At 39.6% G+C, this 24,123-nt stretch overlaps 1 protein-coding gene across 1 annotated transcript; it reads left to right on the forward strand.

The window, feature by feature from the left end:
• The first annotated feature begins 26 nt into the window (after positions 1-26).
• On the forward strand, positions 27-18,729 carry SCP2 (sterol carrier protein 2). The gene is made up of 16 exons (XM_015636207.3): positions 27-158; positions 2,351-2,405; positions 2,959-3,030; positions 3,517-3,648; positions 4,349-4,413; positions 5,429-5,555; positions 6,229-6,292; positions 6,584-6,670; positions 7,278-7,428; positions 8,144-8,291; positions 9,864-9,971; positions 11,756-11,909; positions 14,328-14,421; positions 14,982-15,111; positions 16,545-16,624; positions 17,841-18,729. The coding sequence occupies exons 1-16, from the start codon at positions 117-119 to the stop codon at positions 17,934-17,936; spliced, it is 1,605 nt and encodes a 534-aa protein (XP_015491693.1). The 5' UTR covers positions 27-116; the 3' UTR covers positions 17,937-18,729.
• Positions 18,730-24,123: the final 5,394 nt, after the last annotated feature.

Below are 24,123 nucleotides of genomic sequence, written 5' to 3' on the forward strand. Positions count from 1 at the left end.
GGTCTATAGGGTCTGGCTCCTGCCCCTCGCTCCGCCCCCGCCGTGTCTGAGGGCCCGCGGGACGCAGCGGCAGCAGCAGTGGGGACAGCAGTGCTCGTCCCGCCGTCATCGCCGTCATGGAGCGCCGGGTGTTCGTGGTGGGCGTCGCCATGACCAAGGTACCGCCGCCCTCCCCGGCAGGCGTGTGTGCGCGGAGGGACGCGGTCCGGGCAAGGCCGGCCTCGGCGGCGGCCCCCGGCTGTCCCCTGTCGGCGCTGAGGGGGAGGTGCTGCGGGAGCCGCCCGTCCCCTCCCCGGTGCGGCTGAAGCCCCTCACGGGACGCGGTGGCCCCTCAGGAGCGCGCTGGCAGAGCTCGGTCCCGGCCCGGCGGCAGCGGCTCCGCGCAAAGTTCACCCTCGCTCGGGGTGTGGGGGAGGCCGGACCCCGGCCAAGGTGAACGTGGTGCTTCACAGAGCAGGTCGATACAACAGCCTTGCAGCGGGCACAGTGTCCCCGTGTCCCCGCAGCCGCTGGCCCAGGGCCCAGGGCAGGGGCTCGGGGAGGGCAGGGCCTTGCAGGGTCTGTCCTGCGGCGTTTCTGTTCCTGGCCCTTGGGCTGTGAGCGCACTGTTCGCCCCGCTCAGCTCCACAGCTCCCCGGGAGCAGGTGGTAGCCGGGTGGGCGTGGGGCTCTTCTCCCAGGTAACGGGGCAAGAGGAGTTGGCCTCAAGTTTCCATAAGGTTTAAGGTTAGAATTAGGATTAAGTAAAATTCCTTCACCAAAAGGCCTGTCAAACCCAGGAGCAGACAGCCCACGGTAGTGATGGAACCATCATCCCTGGGGGGCTTCAAAGACACGAAGATGTTCACTTAGGAGCGTGATTTAGTGCTGAATTTGGCAGTGCTGGGGTAATAGTTTGACTTAATCTTAAAGGTCTCTTCCAACCTAAATGATTTTATGATTTCCAAAGAGGAACAGTAAAAGAACCATTTTTGTCTTGATAGTTGAATCTTAAGACAACTTGGGTATTTTGCAGAGTAGTCAGAAACTCCTCCCCCAGCTACCTTTTAAATAATAACTTTTTGTCTTTTTGCTGCATGGGTATTTCTCCAGCATGTGATGTGATAGGGGAGGAATTGAAAGGTTAAAGACAATTCTGTTAATTTTGTTTATTGGACTAGATCACAGAATGTAGTAATAGAAGTTATTGAGCTCACTTGTGATGTCCTCATGGAAGAGACAAGTAAAACCTGTCAGCGTCCATACTGCATCCTAAGTATTTTGCAATGAAACCTTTTGGGACTGTATTGCTTCTCTTTGATTAACATTAAGGATGTAATGACTGCTAAAGTTTGTTATACCTTCTCACAACAACAGTCTACAGTTTTCTGTAACTGTCAGTTCCTCAGTGCTCTGCATTTTCAGAAGTGGATCATCTCAGTTACCAATTGAGCATGACCTGAGGAGCTGTCAGTACTCTTTTCTCCTCTCTGTTAGCACAAGCACTATCAATCCCTCTCACAGACTTCTACAATGATCAGCTCACCAACTGTTTTTCCTTATGACCTTCGCTGTATAGGTTCTCTGTCTAAATCAACAAAAGGGGTCACTGCAGGAAGTGGTAAGGGACTGCTAAGTGGTACAAATGTCTGGAGTCAGGGAGATATGCAGAAGGAGGCAGCAAATTAACTTCTATATGCTATGACAGGTGTCATCAAATAGTTTGTGGGACTATAAGTAGTTAACATGAGGATTTCTTTTAGCAGTGACACTTTCTGTAAGTGATGTAGAAATGCAAACCACATGTACTTGTGGTGGTCTCTAATGAGTCACAGTGCAAAGAAAATAGAAATGTCACCTCTACTCCAATGGTGAAGAGTAAGGTGTGATAAATTCTCTACAAAGAGAAAACATTTTCTTGTTACAAATAGAAGTGTAACAAAAAAAAATGAAGTAGAAGGGAAGTATTAATCAAAGCTTCCATGAATATTATGTCACATGTTATGATGAATTGGTGAAAGTTGCAGTTATTCTCTGTTCCATCCACAGGCTTTGGACAGCATTATTGTCCATCTCCATAGTCATGGGCCTTCTTTAACACTGACCAGAAATGCCCCTCAGCTCCCATAAAATTGCACTTTTTTTTTACTTTTTTTTTTTTTAAGCCATTGCAGGGTCTGGCAGCAGCACTTGGGAATTGTAAAGATTTTGCACGTGCACTTTTGGGCTGATGAAATGACATTGTTTGCATTATTTCAAACTTATTTCTAAATTAAATATAAAGCTTTTAAATATACCAATTTGAGCAAAATATTAATTAAATCTCACTGTAATTTATTCTCAGCTTGTTTTTCTTCCTTTTCTCTTGTCAGTTTTCAAAGCCTAATGAGAAGAGTGTTGATTATCCTGAAATGGCTAAGGAAGCAGGTAATTTAGTAATAAAGCATTTTTTTGATTGATGACGCTTATTTTAAGTCTTACAGTCAATATTTTTATTACACATGTGAAGGGAAAGCTACTGTTCAATAAAGAGATGAATCTAAAAAACAGATTTAAAACTCAGACAACTTTCACCAAATCCATAACTGACATGTCCAGGTCAGCCCTTCGTGGCTTAAGCCAGGATGGCTTAAAATATGATTGGATTGTATTAAACTTAAATAGTTTAATGCTTACCTATATTATTCAAAACATACTCTCATTGAGATGAACAACCTTGGTGCATCAACACAGAATTAAATGAGTGAAATTTTCTGATAAAGAAGCTTGTTCAGAATTCTAGATACTGTGAAGTTGTCCTAATGAGGTACAATATATTAACCATTTGCACCATATAATAAGGAATTTCTACAGCTCTCATTTGTGAATAGGACTCATACATACTACTCTAGATTTGCTTGTTATGGTTGTGAGAGCTGCCTTTTTTTTTATACCTTTCAACTTTTCAACTTTTTTTCCAACTTTCAAACTGTTTTTTTAGGCCAGGCAGCTTTAGCTGATGCTGGGATTCCTTATTCAGCAGTGAAGCAGGCATGTGTGGGTTATGTTTATGGTGAGTATTGTTGTTTGAATGGGATATGACTTCTGTGACAACTGCAGACATCTGTGGATGTGTGGATAAAGTATGAGGAATGCCATGAATAAGCTTTCTATTAAGGGGAAATACATTTCCATTCCAAAATTATTTCTTTTAATTTACTTTCCTTCTGGTTCTCTATTAACAACTGTGGCAACTGAAGTAGGGTCAGTCTGCTGTGATACCTAGAGCAGCTCCCAAGCCACACCTCTGAGACCCTTCTGTCCAGTCCAGTTATGTCCCTTTGATTCACAGCCTGTGAAACAGAAACAGGACAAACTTCTGGTTTAAAATCTGAGGAGTTTCATCTTCTTTCTGAGGTTCTTTATTGTGATAGAGCCATACTCAAGCTGACAGCTCAGAAGTTCAAGTTTACAGTTTAATTGGTAGCACTGCACATACCTGGCAGGATTCCTTTATGTGAGTTTGTACCTTATTTTAATGTTGTGTTTCTATTTGAAGGTGACTCAACCTCTGGGCAGAGGGCAATCTACCATGGTCTGGGTCTAACTGGCATTCCCATCATCAATGTTAACAACAACTGTGCTACTGGATCCACTGCTTTGTTCATGGCCAAACAGCTTATAGAAGGAGGTGGGTTGTTTTGCCCTGTGCACCTAAGAGATTGTCTGGGATGCAGTAGGATGGTGTATGTGGATGTCCATGCCCTTTCCTGTGTCACGAGCTGTATGAACCTGGTCAGTTCTGCCAGTTAAATATTTCTCAATAATCATTTGGAGGAGTGCAGAACAAGTGGCATTAATAGTGCTGCAGGCACTAGATTGTCCAGGATGGAAAGAAGAATCTGCTAAAAAGCTTAGCAGTTTTTTTTTAACTTGAAGTTAATACAAGTGTTTAACTAACACATTTTTGGAGGTGGTGAGAGAGGGCAGACTGACAGACCGTGCTTTGAACTGGCAGATGAGTATTTCCTCTGTTTTTGCAGTTCCTTTGTGGACTTTGATACTTTCTTGCACTGATGCTGATGTTTCTGTAATGAGAACTGTAGTAACACTGGGTATGATTGTTTAGCATTTGTAGCTGAGACATAAATGCTTGGTTGTCTATGAGAGTTGCTGTCAAACCCCAATCCTGTAGTGATCTTTCATTCTTAGGTATCAGTGTCTTTGTATCAATATCTTGTCCATCTTAATTTGACTCTTTCAAAAATGAAGGAGGAACGAAGAGCAGCTGCTAGGTGTTTGTGTACATATCTTGTAATGGACTAGTTGTTAGTACATAGTGTCATTTATAATCACATTGTGCTTTAAATAGCCCCACATTTTATTTTAAGGTTTGGCAGACTGTGTTCTGGCACTTGGCTTTGAGAAGATGGCAAAGGGATCTCTTTCTTCAGGTGTAAGTGTCTGAAACACTTGATATGTTTTGTGTTTGTACATGAGATACACTTCCTCATTCTCTGAGATGTATTCTCAATAACACCTCTTGCTTTACTGTGTTGCTGTAGATGATGACAAAAGAAATCATTAGTTTGATCTAAATAATCTTCTAGTGGGTTTTGTGATTCTGATGGCAGCTATGACATACTATAAAAATAAATTCTAAAACATTCCATGCAAAATTCATGTGTCATGTTTGTTGTATTTTGCCAAGATTATGTTAAAGGCTGGGTTAGTGGGGGAAAAGGAAAATATCAGATAAAATAGCGAAGCTTTGAGTAACTGAAGTGTATTCCTCAAACAACACAGTACATCAAAGAAAGATTCTGGATCTTCTGGCCTGATGCTTACTCAGCTGACTTGTTAATACACTCTCCCAAAAACTAAGGGCTTCTTGACTTTTGTTTGTTTTTACTGTAGAAGTGTGTGGGGGTTTGTTTGTATTTTGCCTTAAGGCAAGCAATATTAGAGCCCATATGTCATTTAACTGCAGAACTGCCAAATTCGATAATATATTCAAGAGGTTTGGGTGAAAAATGTTAAATTTGGCAAGTGATAAAAATGAGAGCTATTTTTTAACATGCTTTATGATATTTCGTATAAGCTCATTGAAAATACTAATAGAATATTAATTAATTTTATCACTTGAAACTATATTAACTGTAGGATTTTAAGTGAGGCGAAAAATACTCAAAGTCCCCTGTTGAAAATTGTGACTGTGATAGAAATCATGTAGCAGTGATTCTTGCCATGAATCAGTGCAGTGGTTATAATATTAAGCATTTTCTGCTTATTTACTCTTTTTGTTGTACCTGGGAAATTGTCAATACTTCTGAACGTGTCACTGAAGTGCAACATACTGCTCAGGGATTTGCTGAAATATTAGAAGAATCTCTCATTTGCTTGAAATCTGTAACAGTTTTGTGGTGATGTTGAAAAGTAAATTATTATTTACTTTGTATTTCTATTTTCAGTTTGCAGACAGAACTAATCCTATAGACAAACATTTGGAAATTATGATAAAGAAATATGGCCTATCAAGTGCTCCAGTGGCACCTCAGATGTTTGCAAGCGCTGGCAAAGAATATATGAACAAATACGGTCTGTTAAAATACATTTTTTTCATTGCCTTCTCTTTACGAAGTGATTTAAAAATAATAGGATTTTGTTTTAAGAAATAGTAGCATTAAGGTTGCATAACTCCCTGCATTTTATCCCTGTGCCTTAGGATAGGTACATGGGCGTGGGACTGAACTACTTGGCAAAAGCTGTTGGGTATTTGATTTGATTTAGTACCTAGTACAAGGCTGCTGCCACTGCTCTTTGCTACCCCCTGACCAGACAAGGGAATTGGCTCCAAGGTAACAGTCTGGCCTGTTGTGCATCTTTTATTTGCACTTTTAAACTATTATATGAAGAAAATATAAACTTAGAATCTAATATTTCACTGCAGTTGTTCACACTGATAGGAGAATGAGCATTTAAGTTTCAGTAATAGGATAATACATCAAATAAAATGCACTTGTTTTCTGTGTTTTTATCTAAGTGTTAAATATGCAAGTGGGTTGTTCTGTCAGCTAAAATACAGCCATGTTTAGTAGTCTTTATCTAATTTTGAAACCTCAGCTGAGTTCTAAGGGAAGTCTTCATAACAGTGTGTCTCTTGTAAGATACTTGTAGGGGTCATGATTTTTATGACACAATATTTAAACTGTTATGTCAGCACTGTTTGAGTAAACAAAGTATTTCAACACAGCTTTCTTTCCCCTTTCAGGGACAAATCCAGAATACTTTGCAAAAGTTGCATGGAAGAACCACAGCCATTCAACCAACAACCCGTGAGTCATGTACTCTGCCTTTATAGTCAACATCTCTGGTTGTTAAAAAAAATTCAAGCACAACAAAGTAGTATTTTTGGAATATGTTCAGAATATTTTCCGCATATGTTCTTAATTATGGAATGAGAAAATAAGTAAATTATTTTAGAAATATATAAAAATTAATTCTCTATCCAGTGCCTTATACTTTGTAAAAAGAGCTCTATAGTTACCTATATAGTGTGATATTAATAGTGTGATATTAATATGCCTACAGCTCAATCTGAGATGGCATCTGTGTGTTTTCCTTAGGTATTCCCAGTTCCAAGAGACCTACACATTAGATCAAGTTCTGCATTCTCGCAAAATTTTTGATTTCTTGACTGTCTTACAGTGTTGGTAAGGAGAGGACTTTGCATTGTGAAATAGGTGTTGATGTTAAGACAAATATGGTAGGACATCTATTTAAATAAAGTCTGTTTGTGTGTCAGTTATAATTTACAGATTGCTTTAAGTAAAACTTTTTATAAATAAAACAAATGTGGAAACTCTGTCATGACCAAACACTAGATACTTGCTCTCAGTGTAATACAGTGAGCTGGAATAAGTTTTGTACTTTGGGGTTCTCTGTTCTTTTACTAATGTGCATCCATTGCTGTCAAGTCTTAATTCTTCTCTTCAGCTTTTCCTAAGCAGTCTTGGAGGGTGTACATATATCTGTTTATAGCCAAGTAGAAATTTTGATTTATCCTAAATTGAAAAACATTAATGATACATTTCTATTTCAATGTCATGATTTTCAAATGTCTGTTATAAATATTACTGAAAGTGTCCAGTAAGCACTGATGGAATTTATAGTTTCAGTGGTATCAGCCAAAGAAAGTGGGGTTTTGTTTGATGTTTTCTTGGTTTGTATTAAAAGATAAATCTATGGAAGATCAACAATCTAATGAATATTGACATTACTGATTTAGAACAATATCATCATTATTTTTCTTTCAATCAGTCCAACATCAAATGGTGCTGCAGCTGCAGTTTTGGCTAATGAGGAGTTTGTGAAAAGACATAAGTTGCAGGCAAAAGCTGTGGAAATTCTAGCCCAGGTGATGGCTACTGATTATCCAAGCACATTTGAAGGAAACAGTTGTATGAAGATGGTAGGTTTACAATTCTGTATTCCCTGGTATTAATTTGAGTGGTTTTTCTGCGGTTTTTTGTTTATAGTTTTGGGTTGCTGTTTGGTGGGGGTATTTTTGTTTGGTTTTGGGGGTTTGTTTTTTATTTTTTTTTAGTACCTGCTAGTCCTAGTGATGCTGTAAACATTTTTGTGTCAGTGAGCAAACATATGCTTTGTGGTGAATGTAAAATTGATTTTATTTGAAGAGATATGGAGTAAGGCTATCAGAAACCTAGCTTTAACAAATCATTATGGGCTGATTTTAAACAACTTGAACAGCAAAAGAAAATTCCTTTCATTTTTCTCTTTATAAAAGTAATGAAATTTAAAACAATCAGGTGGATCACAGAAAAAGGTAACAAGACAGCTTGAGGATTTGTTTCAAGGCTGTTGGTCTGAGTCATGCAAAAGGAATAATTTGGGTTGTGATCAAGGTTGAAGAAATAGAGGATATTCCCCAGAAAAGTTTTGCATGCCAACAATAAACCTTAGAATGTGTTACTTCTTTCAAGACAGTTTTTATTGTATGAATATCAAACTTTGACATGTGATGCATTAAAATAAACCAGAATACCTTCTCCTTCTTTCACAGACAGGATTTATAGAAGCACAGTTAAAAATAAGTGTAAAAATTAAACTGTGAGTTATATTTCTGTTATGATATTTTAACGTAGAATTTCTCCTTTTTTTTTCAGGTTGGCTATGATATGACTAAAAGAGCTGCAGTAAAATGTTTTGAAAAAGCAGGGCTGAAACCTACAGATGTTGATGTGATTGAACTTCATGACTGCTTCTCAGTTAATGAGTTAATCACCTATGAAGCTCTGGGACTGTGTCCAGAAGGTAATAGCAGCAATGGAGATAATTGTTCTATTAAAATGGAAAGCACCAAAAATGTCCAAATTAAGAACACCTGTGATCTCAATCTTAGGGCCCTTTTTTTGGAGCTGTATTCTATTATAATCTTATCCCAAGATTTCCCTCCATCTATGTATTTCCTTTTAAGAAGATAAAAATAGGACAAGAATTGCCTGTGGGGGGCCTTAGCAAGTCACTGATCTTTGGAACATCTTTGCCTCAGAGTTGTTGGCAAATTGTCAACATGCATCTAAAGTCAATTGTGTAACTGTGCTCAGTCTGTCCAGATCAGTTTAATGTCAGTGAATTTGCTGAATTTACAACAGATTCAATGGCCATGGAATTTAGCTCTGTGTAAGTAAAATCATTAAATTTTTCTGCTGAAGAGGGTGTTTTATGATTTCAAATAAATAATACATTGAACTGCTATTTCAGTTCATGATATATTTAAATTCTAAAAATATACTTGCTTTGCATGGATTATCATCTGATATAATCTTTCTTTAATTTGTTTAAATTGTGAGAAAATACCATATTCTGGCACTAGGTGGTATATTAAGTCTGAGCTTTCTTACTGAAACAGACATTTATGGAACTCCAGGAAGACTTATGTGTTTGCCTTTGAATGTTTGCTTTCTACTGTCATTTTTGCTGTGTTCTTATGGTATCTGCAGCAAAAATCATGAATGTTTGACATATTTAAACAGGTTACATTAAGCTCTTTAGGTTCATTCCTTTAATTGATGCAGAATAATCCTGGTGGTACTTGTCTATTTGATTAATTAGCCTTGTTCATGGTTATTTAATAGTGCTGTTCTCAAAACCCTTAGTCAGTCTGGCCTTAATATTATATGAAACTTACCTTGGAATGATAGACTAATCAGGCATAAAGATTAATGAAATGCTACAAACCACTGTAGATTTAGATGGGCAAATCTAACCTGGTATTTTCATTTAGTGGCACCATGGAACTTCATTGTTAATAATGTAAGCTGAAGAAGCTGGTACAAGAAGAAATGAGTAAAAGCCTGCTTAAAAGGGAGAATTGTCTGTAGTCTGCAAAGCTAAATATTTCCAAGCATTAGTCTTCTGAATGGTTTTATTTACTGTTTTAATGTCTTAATACAGCCCAAGGTAGTGTTAGTTGGCCTTTGTGGCAAGGGCTTGTGGTGTGTTCACCCTCCAAGTCCTGGGGGTCACAAATTACAGCTAACCAAAACCATAATTATCACTGCAGTTTAATGAACAAAATATAAATAGCTTCATTAAACTGATTATATCATAATGCTGTATATACCAACAGAACAATTCAACTGCAAATTAAAAACAACTTTTGTACCAAATGCTTCTCTTCCATGTTATGCTTCCTCCACTGGTATGAGCACGTCTCGGTGTAGTTTGGCTAATTTTTGCTCTTTGTGAAATATGAGCTGTTACATTTCCTAGGGTTTGACTGACATGCAGCATCTCTGGTGAGTTACAGCAGAACTGAAAAATCACTTACAAATAATAATAATAAAAAAAGAACATTTTTCTTACGTAAGTACTGTTTTATAGGAAGAGCATGTGACCTGATCGACAGAGGAGACAATACTTATGGAGGAAAATGGGTTATTAATCCCAGTGGTGGTTTGATTTCCAAGGGACATCCTCTTGGTGCCACAGGTATGCAAAACCACTTCATTTAATCACACCCATTCGATAAAAGATTATTATCATTAGATAAGAGATACAGCTCTTGAGCAGGCAGGTGCTTCCACCTGTGCTTGACACATGAGGGCCTCAAAGCTTCTTCCCAGTTTTCTTGCCAAGTAATCCAAGTGTTAGGGCAGGTTAACACAGCCTAACCTTTCCTAAATAATTGCTCAGTAGTACAACTCCTGAATAGTATTTGAATAACTATTCTAATATGATGTCATCCTTAAAATTCTGGTTTTGGATATTTATAGTGTCTCTGAATAGCCTTGTACCATTGTTAGCTGTACTAGAAGCCAATTTTGTTATGTCTTGGATGTCAAAATATTTATCTGATGTTTACAGCAGAAACTCACTTGGTCACCATTTCCAGCCAACATAGGTTTTCCCTTTTTTTTGTTTGTGGTTTTTTTTTTTTTTTTTTAAACTGATGTGCTTGTTTCTAAATTAGTTAGCTCTTGGACAAAATGTGTTTGGATTTTTGGAGATCATTCACCCTCCTTGTTTGGAAATGAGAAGCTGTCAGAAAACTGGAGAAAATGAAACTTTGTAAAACACCAAAGCTTAATCTAAACAGTTGTAACAGTGAGATACAATATGCAGTTAAGTGTGGGGGCCAGGGGAAGTTTAGGAAACTTTGGGGGAAAAGGATTCTGGATAAATGATGCTGTGGGTATCTGTAACAGGATGAGAGTACTGCATTGCCAAGTGTATGTTAATTTTTGTCTGTTACACAGTGATAAAGGCAGGGGCACTTACTGGCATTGCCATGGGATGGAGGAAGAGTCAGTAAATTCTTCAGCCTGTCAGCTTCATTTCCCTTGGAAACAGTGTTGAGGCCAGTTACATGCTAAACAAGGGTCGTGTAAATCCTCTTAAATATTCAAACCATTCCAGGGCAGGCTGCACCACAGTACACACTCTCTCCTTGAGGCCGAGAGAATATGAATGAAACCTGTTCATTCTCATCTGTGACTGGAATTTTAAAACTCCTTAACTCCTTCATATTGTTCTAGTTGGCAATGTGTAAAATTCTGTGCATGAAATGCAGATTCCTTGTCTGCCTGTCCAAAGACCTGTGCAATTGTCCAGGGGAAGGGGGAGGAAGGGATGGGGGAAAGGAGAAAAGTGTGAGGAATGTCCAGAGGAGGGCAATGGAGCTGGGGGAAGGTCTGGAGCACAAATCCTGTGAGGAATGACTGAGGCAGCTGTGGGGGACTCAGCCTGGAGAAAAGGAGGCTCAGGGAGGCCCTTCTCACTCTCTCCAACTCCCTGAGGAAAGGTTGAAACCCAGACAGCCAGAGACAGGATGAGCTTCAATCTGCTAGGAGAGGTTTAGGCCGGACATTAAGAGGAATTTTTACACAGAAAAGATGGTTAAACATTGGAATGGGCTGCCCTGGGAGGTGGTGGAGTGTTGAAGGAAAGATTGGCACCCAGTGCTTGGTTGTAAGTTGGACTCGATGATCTTGGAGCTCTTTTCCAACCTAATTAACTCTGTGATTCTGTGCGTGCGGTGGAACCCTGACAGCAGAGAGAGCTGATGGGGAATAGTGGGGGGAGACTGAGGGCGAGCATAATGGGAGAGTGTCAGGCTTGCGACGCAAAGGACTTCCCCTTCCCTCGGGTTTCCCAAGGACACCCAGCTCACTCCTGGCAGCTCGGATCCCTGGAAGTTTCCCAAATCCCGTGTCCCTCGCGGCGTGGAGGGGGAGGCGGCTGGCTGACGGCGCGCTCTGCGCTCGATGTTTCAGGGCTGGCGCAGTGCGTGGAGCTCTGCTGGCAGCTGCGCGGGCTGGCGGGGCGGCGGCAGGTGCCGGGGGCGAAGGTCGCGCTGCAGCACAACCTGGGCATCGGCGGGGCCGTGGTCTTGACGCTCTACAGGATGGGCTTCCCCCGGGAGAGCAGGTGAGCCGGGGCTGACACAGGCCGGGGCTTCACCCGGCACGGGGAGAACCGCGGGCTGCACCGCCAGGCCTTCCGGAGCGCTCAGCTGGGGCAGAGCGCAGCTGGCCCAGCCTGGATGTGCGGCTTCCTGTGCCCTCCAAACTTGGTTGTTCTAGAGTTATTGCCGCTGCTCAAGGAGGAGACTGCTCTGTAAACTAAAACACCCAGCACGTGTAACTCCTGTGTACTCCTCCAGAACTGCATATCTGTACTGAGGTTAAATCTCGCACTCTCGTGTCGCACTGTGCACTGAGAGTTATTGAAAAGCTCCAGTTGGCTTGTAGAAATGGCTCGTGTGATTGTCCTTAAGGAAGAGTAATGCTCGGAGGAAAAAAGCCACCAAACAAATTAAAACCATTCCAAGAATAAAACAGGCCACGTTAAAATGAATCAGTTGAAATTATGGATCTGCCAAAACCAGCAAGATATCCATGGGAACAGAGAAAACACTCCTTTCACTGCTAAAATTGTTACTGGTGTAGCTCTATGAAGGATTATTTTCAGCCTTGTTTCATGTGATATTGTAATTTCTTAGAATTCAGATGCGTTACTGGCTACAGAATTTGCACTTGGAATTGTAGCCTATTTGAGAGTGAGAGAACACTGCTGTGAAGCTGTCTGCACTCTGCTGTAGCTCAATGCTCAAATGGACAGGAATTGAGAGGAGAGCACTTAAAATTTGTGTTAGTCTGGTATTTCAGGGAAGACTTACAATACAGTTGCCTTTACGTTTTCACTCTCAGCTTTCCTTAGAAAGATTGACTTGCTTATTGTGGGCATTATAGATTTTAAAGCTCCATCCCAGTGCTTTATTTTGTCTGAAAACCTGCAAACAGCAGAATTTGTCATATGCTGGCCTTTCAGAAATAAGCATACCCCTCTCTTCTAGCTCATATTTCTGACATCTGTTTCAGCTAATTGTGAACTGTGCAGTTCCTGGGAGGTGACAATATAACCTGTGGAAGAGGTGATGAGAGAAGCCACTGACCTTTGATGGGCTGCAGCAGTGACTGTTTGTAGTGTCAGGAGTGATAATTCTGTCTCTTTTTTTAAATCCATAAGAAAGGTTGTACCATGTGAGAAAAAGAAGAGGAAAAATGTCTTCTCAAGGATTCTCTTCAAACATGCTCACAAAATCAGTGGGTGTTGGTACAGTTTTACATCTGAAGGGAAAAGACTCTTACAGGGGTACACCTTTTTCCATTGCTTTGAGCTTTGTCTTTAAAAATACTGTCATATTATGGAAAAAGACTGTTGTTATTCTTATATCATCAGCCTTGAGGTCCTGCTAGAACTAGTCCTTCCAGTCAGTGAGAGCTTAAGTTTAATTTACTATGGGTCATTTCACCTTCACTGGTGCTCAGAATTTTAAAAATGCTTTCTTAAGTACAACTCAATCAACAGAAATCTTAGCAATACTTATTTCTTACACAAGAGAAGCTTAAAACCCTTTAGTTCTCCCAAAGGCTCTGTGTGGGAGATCCCTGACACAGGGAGTTGCACCAATGTGTGTCAGACTTTGGAATGGAACAGTGTGGCTGATGTGCTCAGACACCCCTTATGTAACTGAGATGAAGTGCATTGTGTAATTAAGGGAAAGGTGGTGAGCCTCCATGTTTATGAAGATCCTTCACACCAGTTCCCTTCAGCAGTGGACATACAGTTAATCACTGGTTCCAGATCAAGCCTGTGGCTTTAGTAATAGCTGGCAAGAATGTGCATGAAGGCAGCAGGAATTGATCGTTTTGCATTAGTTTTTGAAACGGTTCTGCTTTTTGTTTGGCGGCTTTTTCTGAACCTTACAGCCGTGGTTTATTGACAAAATGGATGTGTCTCCTTCGGACAAGACTGTGCCCACTCTTGCTGCCCTGTCACACATCTGCAGGGCAGTGCCAGTACCACCTCAGTACGTTCCAGCAACATTTCTTGAGCAATTCTGTCACTTTTGCAGTATTGAACCTCACCACAGTTTTGGACTCTGCTGCCAAGAGATGGTAGTAGCAGTGAACTTGTTCCTCCTGCTGCTTGAATTCACATTTCTTTGGACATTTCTCTGCACTTTGGCTCTGTGTGCCGTGCAGAAATCAAGAACTGGGTTCTGTGTTGCTATCAGGCATCAGGGTGATTTCTCCAGAGTATCAGGAATAAGATTAATGATTTACTTTCATTATAAAATTAATCTTCAGTTTATACACACGGAACACCCAGATATCTGGAGTGAATGTAATTCAAGCTGTCAAGAAAGCAAGCTTCACTTTGATACCAGAGTTGCTCTGTCCTGCTAAAATGTTTCTTGCTGGTGTTAGGCCTATTTGTGATCATTTGAAGATGCTGAAAATGTGATTTAATGTGTTTAAATTAATGGGGTTTTTGTTTCAGCAACGGCCGTATTGCGGCTGTGCCTCTCAGTGCAGCTGTTGATGGATTTAAGGCACACCTGGTCTTCAAAGAGATTGAAAAGAGGCTCCAAGAGGTATCTGACTACTTCTTTTACCTATGACAGATTTTTAATGGATAGCAGAATGTGTGTGAAACCTGTTGGGAATGTATTAGCATCCATCACTTCTTCAGGACTGCTCTTTGAAGCAGATGTTACAGATTTGGATTTTGCCAGAAACTTTTTACACTGTGCCATGATTTTAAATTACTTTTTTTTCCAGGTAGTTCCTACCTGCATAAGGATATTTGAGTGGAGGCAAGTCTAGATTGTATATGAGGAGCTAACTAGCCAAAGAAATTTTGTTTTAGGTGATTGCTTTGTAATTGTGATTAGAAGAAGAAATCACATTTTGTAAAACTTAGGTTAGGATAAGGATATTAAGATTATTCTTAGTTTAATAAATTTCAATATAGTCATAGTTTGAGTTGTTTGTTTAGATTTTTTTGATGGTTGTTTAAATGATGCCTAATGGGGGGAATAGATATTTTTATATTGGTAGAAATGGTGGAAGTTTTTTAATTACTTCTGTTAAATTAAGACTAGCTGAAAATTATGTTGAAGTAAATTACTTTCTTATTCCATGGTCATTACAGGAAGGAGAGCAATTTGTCAAGAAAATTGGTGGAGTCTTTGCCTTCAAAGTAAAAGATGGTCCTGATGGGAAAGAAGCAACTTGGGTAGTAGATGTGAAAAATGGTAAAGGCTCTGTGGCACTTAATTCAGGTCAGTGCTCTTGCATTATGTCATTGCAGAACACACGTAAAACTAATGAATATAGACTCATGTTCTGTTCAGGCTGTAGTGACCTTGAGCAAAAATGATGTAGAGCTACCTTAATTTTAAACTTTTCTCATTACTGACACTTCTAATCCATGGTGCTTCAGACCAAGAACTAAACATCTTCTATTCTGAATGTGTCTAGAGATAATAGTGTGTTTTCTTAGAGGCTACAGTCAGATCTATCATATGATTTCACAGGAATCAGAATGGAAAAAAAAGTGAAAATCAAACCTCAGGGATTTTTTTGCTCTCACCTCTTAAAATTTGTGCCAAAAAAGTAATTTGCAGCTGTTTCTTTAGTTGCTTTGTTAGAGACACTGGTAAACAGTAAACTGGTTTGCCTTGTCAAGTTACTTCTCCTCTGCAGGTAGTTAAGCAACAAAACTTGATTGGTTTCAGTGCTGTACCAGCTGACATAAACTTGAAGTTCCATTTTGAAAACAGCAGAAATAAGAAACAGACTGGGTAGTGTTGGGGAACCCCATAAAAATATTGAAAACACAGGATTTGTATCCTTGCCATGAAAATGCCTTGTTTCAAATCTGGAGTCATTACACCCCAGTAATGAAAATGAAAAAAAAAAAACCAAAGATGAGAGGCAGTCTTCAAAATCTGATATATTCATGAACTTGCATCACAAAATTCTAATGAAAAACATGACAGGGGATTTGATTCAGAAATTCATTGTTATGGTATTACAAAAAGAAGACCACAGTCTTCTGTTGCATGGACAATAATTTATTGAAGATTTCAATCTAATAATAAGATGAGTGTAGGAAACGATGTGTGCAGGTTTTAGCCCTTTGATTTATGTATCAGTATTTATATCAGAGCTTATTAAAATAATTTTCCAGCTTTTAGTAAGAAGATCCTAGAAAATTCTGTACTTGAATTAATTCAAATGAGTGCTTTTAGAATGCACATGTTGTTCCCATGGAAGGAGAGGGCAGGAAATGCCTGAAATGTCAGTAATGAATATCTCAGGAAGTGTCACAGGGGAAAACTCATCTATTCCAAGCTCATCTTCATACTAGCAAATATAAGCTTGATAAAACTGAAAGATGATTATCAGTGCTTTCAATGAACATTCTGTCTGGTTACAAGTAGATTATTATTTATTTTCAAGGAATGAATTTGCTTAGCTTCTCAGGAAGGCCCATCTTTCTTCAGTGTTGGGGTGGTCTGTGCTACAAGGTGGCCCAGCTGCCTGTTGGCTTTGGGTGGCCTCTTGCTGATATTTTTTTAATGGCTCTTACATGTACATACTTCAGGTACCATTTGTTGACCTGTGGTCTGAAGGGATGCTCCACGTAGTTGTAGCTCCTATAACTGTTTAGCTTCTCAGTTTGAGTCTTTGTTCAACTCCTGTCTTGCAGATAAGAAGGCAGATTGTACAATCACAATGGCTGATGCTGATCTCCTGGCACTCATGACTGGCAAAATGAACCCTCAGACAGTAAGTGCAGCAAAGATGATCTGATCAGGGAACTGGTTGATTTGTTTTGAATGTGTTTAAGTTGAAATAATTTGAATGTTTTCATCCAAAACTGCCATGGCTGATGTGAAAAATAACAATTAATGTTGTGCTCTGAAGAAATCAGCCAATGTGAGATTCATCAAGAAGGACAGGGATTTATGTCAGACATCCTGCAGGGATATGTCCTATGTTATATCCCAGAAGGAAATATAATAGTGCTTGGTTTGCAAAGAAGAGGGGCAATCCAGTTTTTTCAACATGCTATAAGAAATAAGGAATGTGGGCCTCTGTTTGGAGGGCTTTACCCCCAAAGCTAGCATTAGTGTAAGGTGTCATCTTGATGCTGAAAAGTAGAATTTGAGGTGAGCATCCACTGAATGTCTGTGATTATTTGTAGTTGTTGAGTGGGAAGTTTAGGTTTCATTTTTTTTTTTTATTCTTCTGTATGCCAAAAATAGTCATAGTGTATAAGTAAACCAGATGTTTAAGTTAATTTTAAGTTGCTCTGCTGTGCCTCCAAATTTGAAATGCTCTGGGTAACTGTTTAATGATTTTGGTCTGGTAATCATGGGGTAAATTTTGCAAACTGAAATACGTCTAGTTTTAAGATAAAGCACATTAGAGAAATGTTGTAATATACATGTAGAAAATTCAGAAGCAGCTCCAGCTTTACAGTTTGGATATTTTGGTGCATGCAGTTTATCTCCCTACAAGGTCTGGAGGAAAAAATCCAAATTTTCTGCATGTCTGCTTCACAAACGAGATTTGTAAAATTGAATTGATCAGGAACAAAGCCAGTTAAGGCTGAGGAGGATTTGAGCTAAGAAATCAGTTGTGGCACCTGCTGTCACTGTGGCTTTATTGTGTGCAGTTGAAATAATCAGCTTGTCTACTATGAACAGTCACCACCCAAACATGGGGTGCTCTGCCTGCTCCAGGTACAGACCCATGCTGTGGCAATCTTTAAGAAACAAACAGATTTATTCTCTTTACGTATCACAAGTATAATGAGAATAAGAGTTCCTCAGTTTACTGTTCTATAGTTGGACAATGCATTTGTTGCTGGATGTGAGGTGTGTGCAAGAACTGTTGGAATTACCAAACTGCTCATCCATAATAACCTGTAACTGTCTGGAGGGGTGCATTTGGGATAATATATTGTATTGTATTTCACAGAATCTTTCTTTCTTTTCAGGCGTTCTTTCAAGGCAAATTGAAGATTTCTGGGAACATGGGCATGGCAATGAAACTTCAGAATCTACAGCTTCAGCCAGGCAAAGCTAAACTTTGAGCTCAGTAAACAGTCAGTACTTGATATTTTTGACAAAAAAAGTAGAATAAAACTAGACGTTATTAATAATATGGCACAGGCCGGGTTTGATTGGACCTCTCTCACCTAAATTCTGTGGTTAGAGATCTTAATTCTCTTAACAATTTCCATTGGTTTCTCTATGGCTAAGCTTGAGGCACTAACACCTACAAATGGTACATGGTGGGGCTTTGTGACAGCTTTTGTTCTAATCAATGTGGACAATTTTGTAAAAATTAGAGCTGAATTAGGCTGCTTACTGTTGTTGAGGTTAGTTGGAAGGAAGAGAGGAAAGTTATAAATAGTTTGGCCTATCAATGGAATGAGCATTTTTTAAAGACTGTAATAGCAGGTCATGCAAATGCTTTCAGACTTCCATTCTAACCAATTTGCTGCTGCTTACATTAAAATGATCTTGTAAAGGGGATCTCTAACAACATTTTTTTAGAATAGGTTTTAGGAATTTGGTATAAAATACTTTTCTTATTACTACTTTGGAATTAAAAAATAAATAAAATATCCAGAAGTAAGCAGGCACTAGAATGCTGCTTTGAGGTTCACAGGATTTGATAATACTTCACTTTGAAAACAGATTAGATATGCCAGGAGAGCAGAGAAGGAATATAATCAGTATGCTACCTGTTTTCTCCTGGTAAAATCTGGTGTTGATCATGATGAAATTCTTGTCAGTTATGTAAAAGCTTTAAGTTCTGTTTTGGGAAAATGTATTCTGGTTGGAAGTTTAATAGAAAATTAAATATACTTTTTCCTGTTTTTCTGTGTGTCTCTCAGATTTATAAACATGGATTTCACATTAATGTACTGGACTGTTTTATTCTGCTTGTTAGAAGGGGCCCCTGCAGGCATCCACTTTTTCCTCCTCAGGCATTGTCAGTACATCGTCCATAAACCTTATCTCAGTCCATCTCACATCCTCACATACTTGGGCTATGACTAAGGAACTTACACTGAAGCTTTCACTTCTCTGGCTTAACTGAAATAATAATAAAAAAGAGCAAATTCAAGCCAATCATTCTGCCTTCTCTTGGGAATGGTGACAGATTGCTGAGCAGTAGGAATGGCTCTACTGCATCAGACCAAAAATCCACCTGGCCCACTGGATTTTCTCCCTGTTGATACCTTGGGAGGAAGATGAAGATGGCCCAATCATCTCTTTACTCAGAGTACTTTCCTAACTGCCACTGATTGTCTTTTTTTTTTTTTTTTCCCAGCTCACAAATTTGAGCCAGAAGTGGTTTTGTCTAGATTGTCTTTGATGAGTTTGTCCAGTCCCTTTTGGGATCCTTGGACAGCTTTTTGAGCATGGATCATGAGTTTCTGTACCTACACACCCTATAGAATTAAATTTACTCCTTTCTATCCTGTACATTGCAGTTTTATGCCTCTTAGTTGTTGGGGGACTTTTTGGGGGGAATTTGTGTTTTACTGGAAGAACAGTAAACAGAGCACTCCTGGTGTTCATATTGTTGCCCTGTCACCTTCAGACTTCACAGCTTACAGAGAGGTCATTCTATTTAACTGTGTCACATGGACAGACCTTTGTAACCTTCTGTCCATCCAGGTATCCTTCCTGTCTGCTGCATTCCAGTTGTCTTAAAAAGTTTTCAAGATACAAGAGCATTTTCTGCCTATGTTTTTCTTTCCCCAGTTGCCTTTCTGACTGCTCCTTGTTTTGAAGTGATGTTTTCTTAGATCTCTTAAAACTGGGGGCTCATTCCTTTCATATTAACTCAGTGCTTATTTCTGCACAGTAAATCTGAAATATTTTAAATTGTTCTATATGCATTAGTTCATTTGTACTGAATTTCAGCTGCCTTTTACTGCCCAGGAACTCAGTCTTCAGGCCTGGTCTTTAATATCTGGATGAAACAACATTTGTGACCCCACTGTTCATCATCTTTTCCAAGACATTAATTTTCTGTTAATTAGGACAAATATGGCATTGTTCCACTGTAAACTTTTAAAAGTACAATCTGGTCATATGAATGGTTTCCTCCTGTGCATTGTTTAATGACTTATCTAAAGGATTGGAAGAGATAGGATTCACAGCTCTCAAATGAAAGCAGTGTTTAACTCTGTAAAATAACACTTGCTATTGTATTCACTGCCTTTTGCTAAATTCTTGCCATTTGGCTTGTGGGTTAAAACAAAGGGGAAGTACAGGATTGCAGCAGTAATTCTGTACAGAAAACAATTTGCTCTTCCTCTTGAATTACTGATACTACCAGAAGAACGCTGAGGAGGTGTCTGTTATGCAAGATAAGAATATGCCTTTTTCAAGAATTTTGAGCACAGACAAAACATACTTTTGGCCACTGTTTATTTAAAAAATAAAATTAATTTTGAAATGTAAGCAAGATAACATAGATAATAGTAGTTCATCCAAATAATAGTTCAAGTAAGATGTGCTCAGCTGCAGAATGAGATTAAGTTCTTTAAGGGGGAAAAGTTGCACAGAAATATGAAGGAAAAAAAGAGCTGAAATAACTTTGGAGTTTGTTTGCTACCAAAAGGAATAATATCCAAGGCTAAGGCCCTGGCGTCTGCCTGAGAGAAATCTGGGTTTGCACAGGCCCAGGGCTTTCAGGCTTGAGCATCTGCAGCTATGATGTTGTAAAAGCAGAAGAATCCCAGATTAAACCTTCCATTCCCATCAGCAGTAGGTAGAGGGAGTAGTGCAAAGGTTAGCACAGATTGCAGCTGGGAGAGCTGGTCAGGCTGTTATTTCTCCTGCAGGATTGAAGGAGATGGAGTAAGGGACAAAGTCATGTATTTACCCCATTTATCTGCTAATGTTTTATATTGACATCTGTTCTGTATTCTGTCTTCACTTTCAGTACCTTTTTTGTGTTATAACTTGCTGAGTAATTATTTTATATAATACTTCCTCTGATTTTTCTGGGAGTGAGGGGGAAGGTGTCTTTTTCTAGAAATCCCGAATCCTCCATGAACATTCTGCAGTCTTAGAATATGACAACTTTGAATAAATAAATGTTACAGTGGATAGAAATAATTTACTTTCACAAGGAAAAGCTCTGTGATACAAAGCAGTTTTTGACATGAAGTTCTGTTACTCATTTTCTGCATAACTCAACACATTATCTAAGTCTGTTCCATTTTAGAATTCTTGCTACAAGGATTTTCTTTCTCACTCCCTAATGCTCTGTTGTCCAAGCAGCATTAAGTTCCTCTTCTCCAGCTAAAATTCCCTATAGCTTTAGATCAGCCTTATTAATGAAGTTTATGTTACTGCCATTGTGTTATCTGGATTCCTTGGGGGCAGAATTGGGAAGCTAGAGGTGTACCAAAAGGTGTAGTCACTGAACATAGCAGTGTATAATTTTGGTTTCAAAGGCCTTGTGTGAAGGAAAAAAAATAAAAAAAAAAAAATAAACTCCCAGATCATGTAAGGGGCAATCTCAGCTTCAGACATTAAAATATTTGGGAGGGTTGTTCTTCCTTCATAGACTCTGATGACTACCCCTTGCCAGCTCTTGGTTTGGGGTTTTTTCCTCAGCTATAATAAGTGTGACAGCTAGAGGTGTTCTCAGGTTGGCAGGTTTATCTTACCTTTATTTTCTTTTGCAAAGTACATGTAATTCTTGAATATTGGAATTTTCACTATAATGAAAAAAGCAAGAGAAGCAAACAATTTGTCAGATTTGGAACCACTGAGCAGAGGATGGTACCTGACTCAGCAGATTTGGCTTGCAAGAATTGGAGTGAATGCATTGGTTTTGGAGCACAGATTTTATTTTTAAACTTTTACTTGAGTTTTGTGCTTTCAGCCTTACTGCTTTGCCTAATGAGAAATAGGCTCAGTGCAGAACTTACTTTTGAAAATGCATGTGTGTGACAGTCTGGCAGGTGGCATTGTGGAGACTTTGCCTGTGTACAGCACATCCTGGTACAGTGTGGGATCCCTTTGGAAAGCAGCAGAATGAGGAGGCTGTGACAGCTGAGCACAGTTTGTGGCAGCTGGGTTAAAGAGCTGGATTTTTGGGCAATAGATCATTTCAGGATGCAGGAGGATGGGATAAAGGGCCTTGACTACATCTTCCCTCTTAGGATAGAAAAAACCTGCAGATGGTCACACGACTGGTTTTGTCCATTTCCCATATGTCCAATTCATCTGAGGTCAGATTCAACTCTTACCTCCTTGGAACAGGAAATCCATCGCTTCCTGCTCTGCAGAGCACCGAGAGCACTGCATGTCAGCTCTCGTTAAGCAGGAAAGGGTAAGAATGCAATTAGCTTGGTGGATAAAAGGCAGCGAAAAAAATCTTAACTATGAAAAATCAACACTTGAGGAAGCAAACCACATGTGGAGAATAAATGCTGGAAAAAGCCCCAGCTGTTTGGAACAAATGCCTTTATTACTTAAATAAACAGCAGTATAATTTGTTGGAGTGACAGTGTGAGCTGTTCTGTACTCTGTATCTGTAAGAGGAATTCATTGCTAGCTTGAAAGCAGATGGCTTTGTATGGTCCTGGGTGGGTTTTCTGGGAAATGTTAGTTATATGCTGTGATACAGGAACAGAAACATCCTAATAATGCTGCAGCAAGCTAAAAGGAACATGGATAGTATAAAACAAGTACAAAATATGCTGTGTCTGTATCCCATCTTTCAGGTAGATTAAAAGCAGTCATGGATTTTTAAATTTTTTTAAAAACAGTACATGTCCTCTGGGAGAAAAGACATCTCAGAGTTCATTCAGATCAAGACACAGATGCCAATAGGCTCATGGCCAGTCACTGTTGTGAATTCTTAGATTTGAAAAATACTTCCCTTCCTGCTTTGGAGACAAAACCCCCTTTTATTCCTCGTGTTTTGATTATTCATTTTTTGAAGCAAAATGACTGCAAGCTACTTTGAAGAATTTTAATAATTTTTTTATCTCCTTTCATATAAAGGCAGTATACCAGCAGTGAGCACTTCAGGAATGTAAGTATTTCCGTAGAGTGTTAATCAAAAAAATAAAGGTGAGAGTAAAAAACATTTTATTACCTTTTAAGATACAAGTAAAACCTCCAGAATGCCTCACGCCTCACTCAGTGCAGATCACAAGTGAGCTGATGCCTGGAGAATCACTGTTCTTGGAACTTGTGTTTCAGTAGATCTGCTTATACCTTTCGTCCTCTGCCATGCTGCTGTTTGATTGGTATGTCTCTATCTAAAGTTTATCATATCACAACTAAATTTGGCCTGTTCAGGACAGTGGCAGTAGTTGCAGAGCTGAGCAGGTCTCACATGGAATATAGCTTGGCCTATGCAAAGGTTTGCAAGAGTTTCTTTGAAATCTAAGAGCTCAAGGTAGCCAAGCCTGTCCTTGACCACCACAGGGGCTTTTTACTGCTGGGCAATGCAGAAGGTTGTGTCCTGCCCAGGGGTCTCTGTGCCAGCCCCATGGCAAAGCACTCTTGTGGCACACACTCTCACAGCTGCCCCAGCAGTTGTTTGCCAGATGCCTCTTTGATGGCAGGTTCTCTGCCATCTGTGTGATCTGAAGAAATAATCCTACCAAAGTTTAAACTGAGTCTTCAGCTTCAGTTTTTAAACCTGGAAATGTTCCTTCATGCAGGCTGCAGCCACTACTCCGGCCTGGCAGCAGGGAACATGCAGGAGTACGAGACTCAAGTTTGTCTGGAAATGGCTTGCTCAGCTCATTCTGTGCTGTGAGTGTTGCAGTGGAAATTCTTTGCTCTGAAAGCTCCAGAAAGCTGCAGTGAACAGAAACAGTGGCCACTGAGTCCATGTACCATGGCAGGGCATAGCCTTTGGCTTAGTGGTGTGTCAGAACAGTTTTAGATAGATTAGATTCCAGCTCTGGTTTTCCTGAGAATTTGTGTGGATGATGGAAGTGCAGCACTGGGCCTGGAGAAGGGAGATTGTGAGTTTGGGATATGTTGGAGAGTTAGATGGGGAAGAAGTGAAAGCTCGGAGAAAAAAAAAGCCTGTACAAGTAATTTGTAGCAGTGTGAGGGTGTTACCTTTGCACATGGGATATCTGGTCTGACTCTTGTCATGGGTTATCTTGTGTGCCTCTATTTCCCCACTAAAGAAGGCACAATGCCCCTCTTTTTTAATGCCCTGTACTTCCTCTAGATGCTAACCAACAACAAATTACTGTACTTCTACAGCAAAAA

This window comes from Parus major, chromosome 8 (assembly GCF_001522545.3).
Source record: "Parus major isolate Abel chromosome 8, Parus_major1.1, whole genome shotgun sequence".
In the NCBI taxonomy this organism is placed as follows: Eukaryota; Metazoa; Chordata; class Aves; order Passeriformes; family Paridae; genus Parus; species Parus major.

Bases quoted from the DNA above. Each gene is read 5' to 3' on its own strand.
- SCP2 (XM_015636207.3), top strand. From the start codon at position 117: ATGGAGCGCCGGGTGTTCGTGGTGGGCGTCGCCATGACCAAG. The intron at 5,556-6,228 runs GTCTGTTAAAAT...TTCCCCTTTCAG, and splicing joins AGAATATATGAACAAATACG to GGACAAATCCAGAATACTTT. The intron at 16,625-17,840 runs GTAAGTGCAGCA...CTTTCTTTTCAG, and splicing joins GCAAAATGAACCCTCAGACA to GCGTTCTTTCAAGGCAAATT.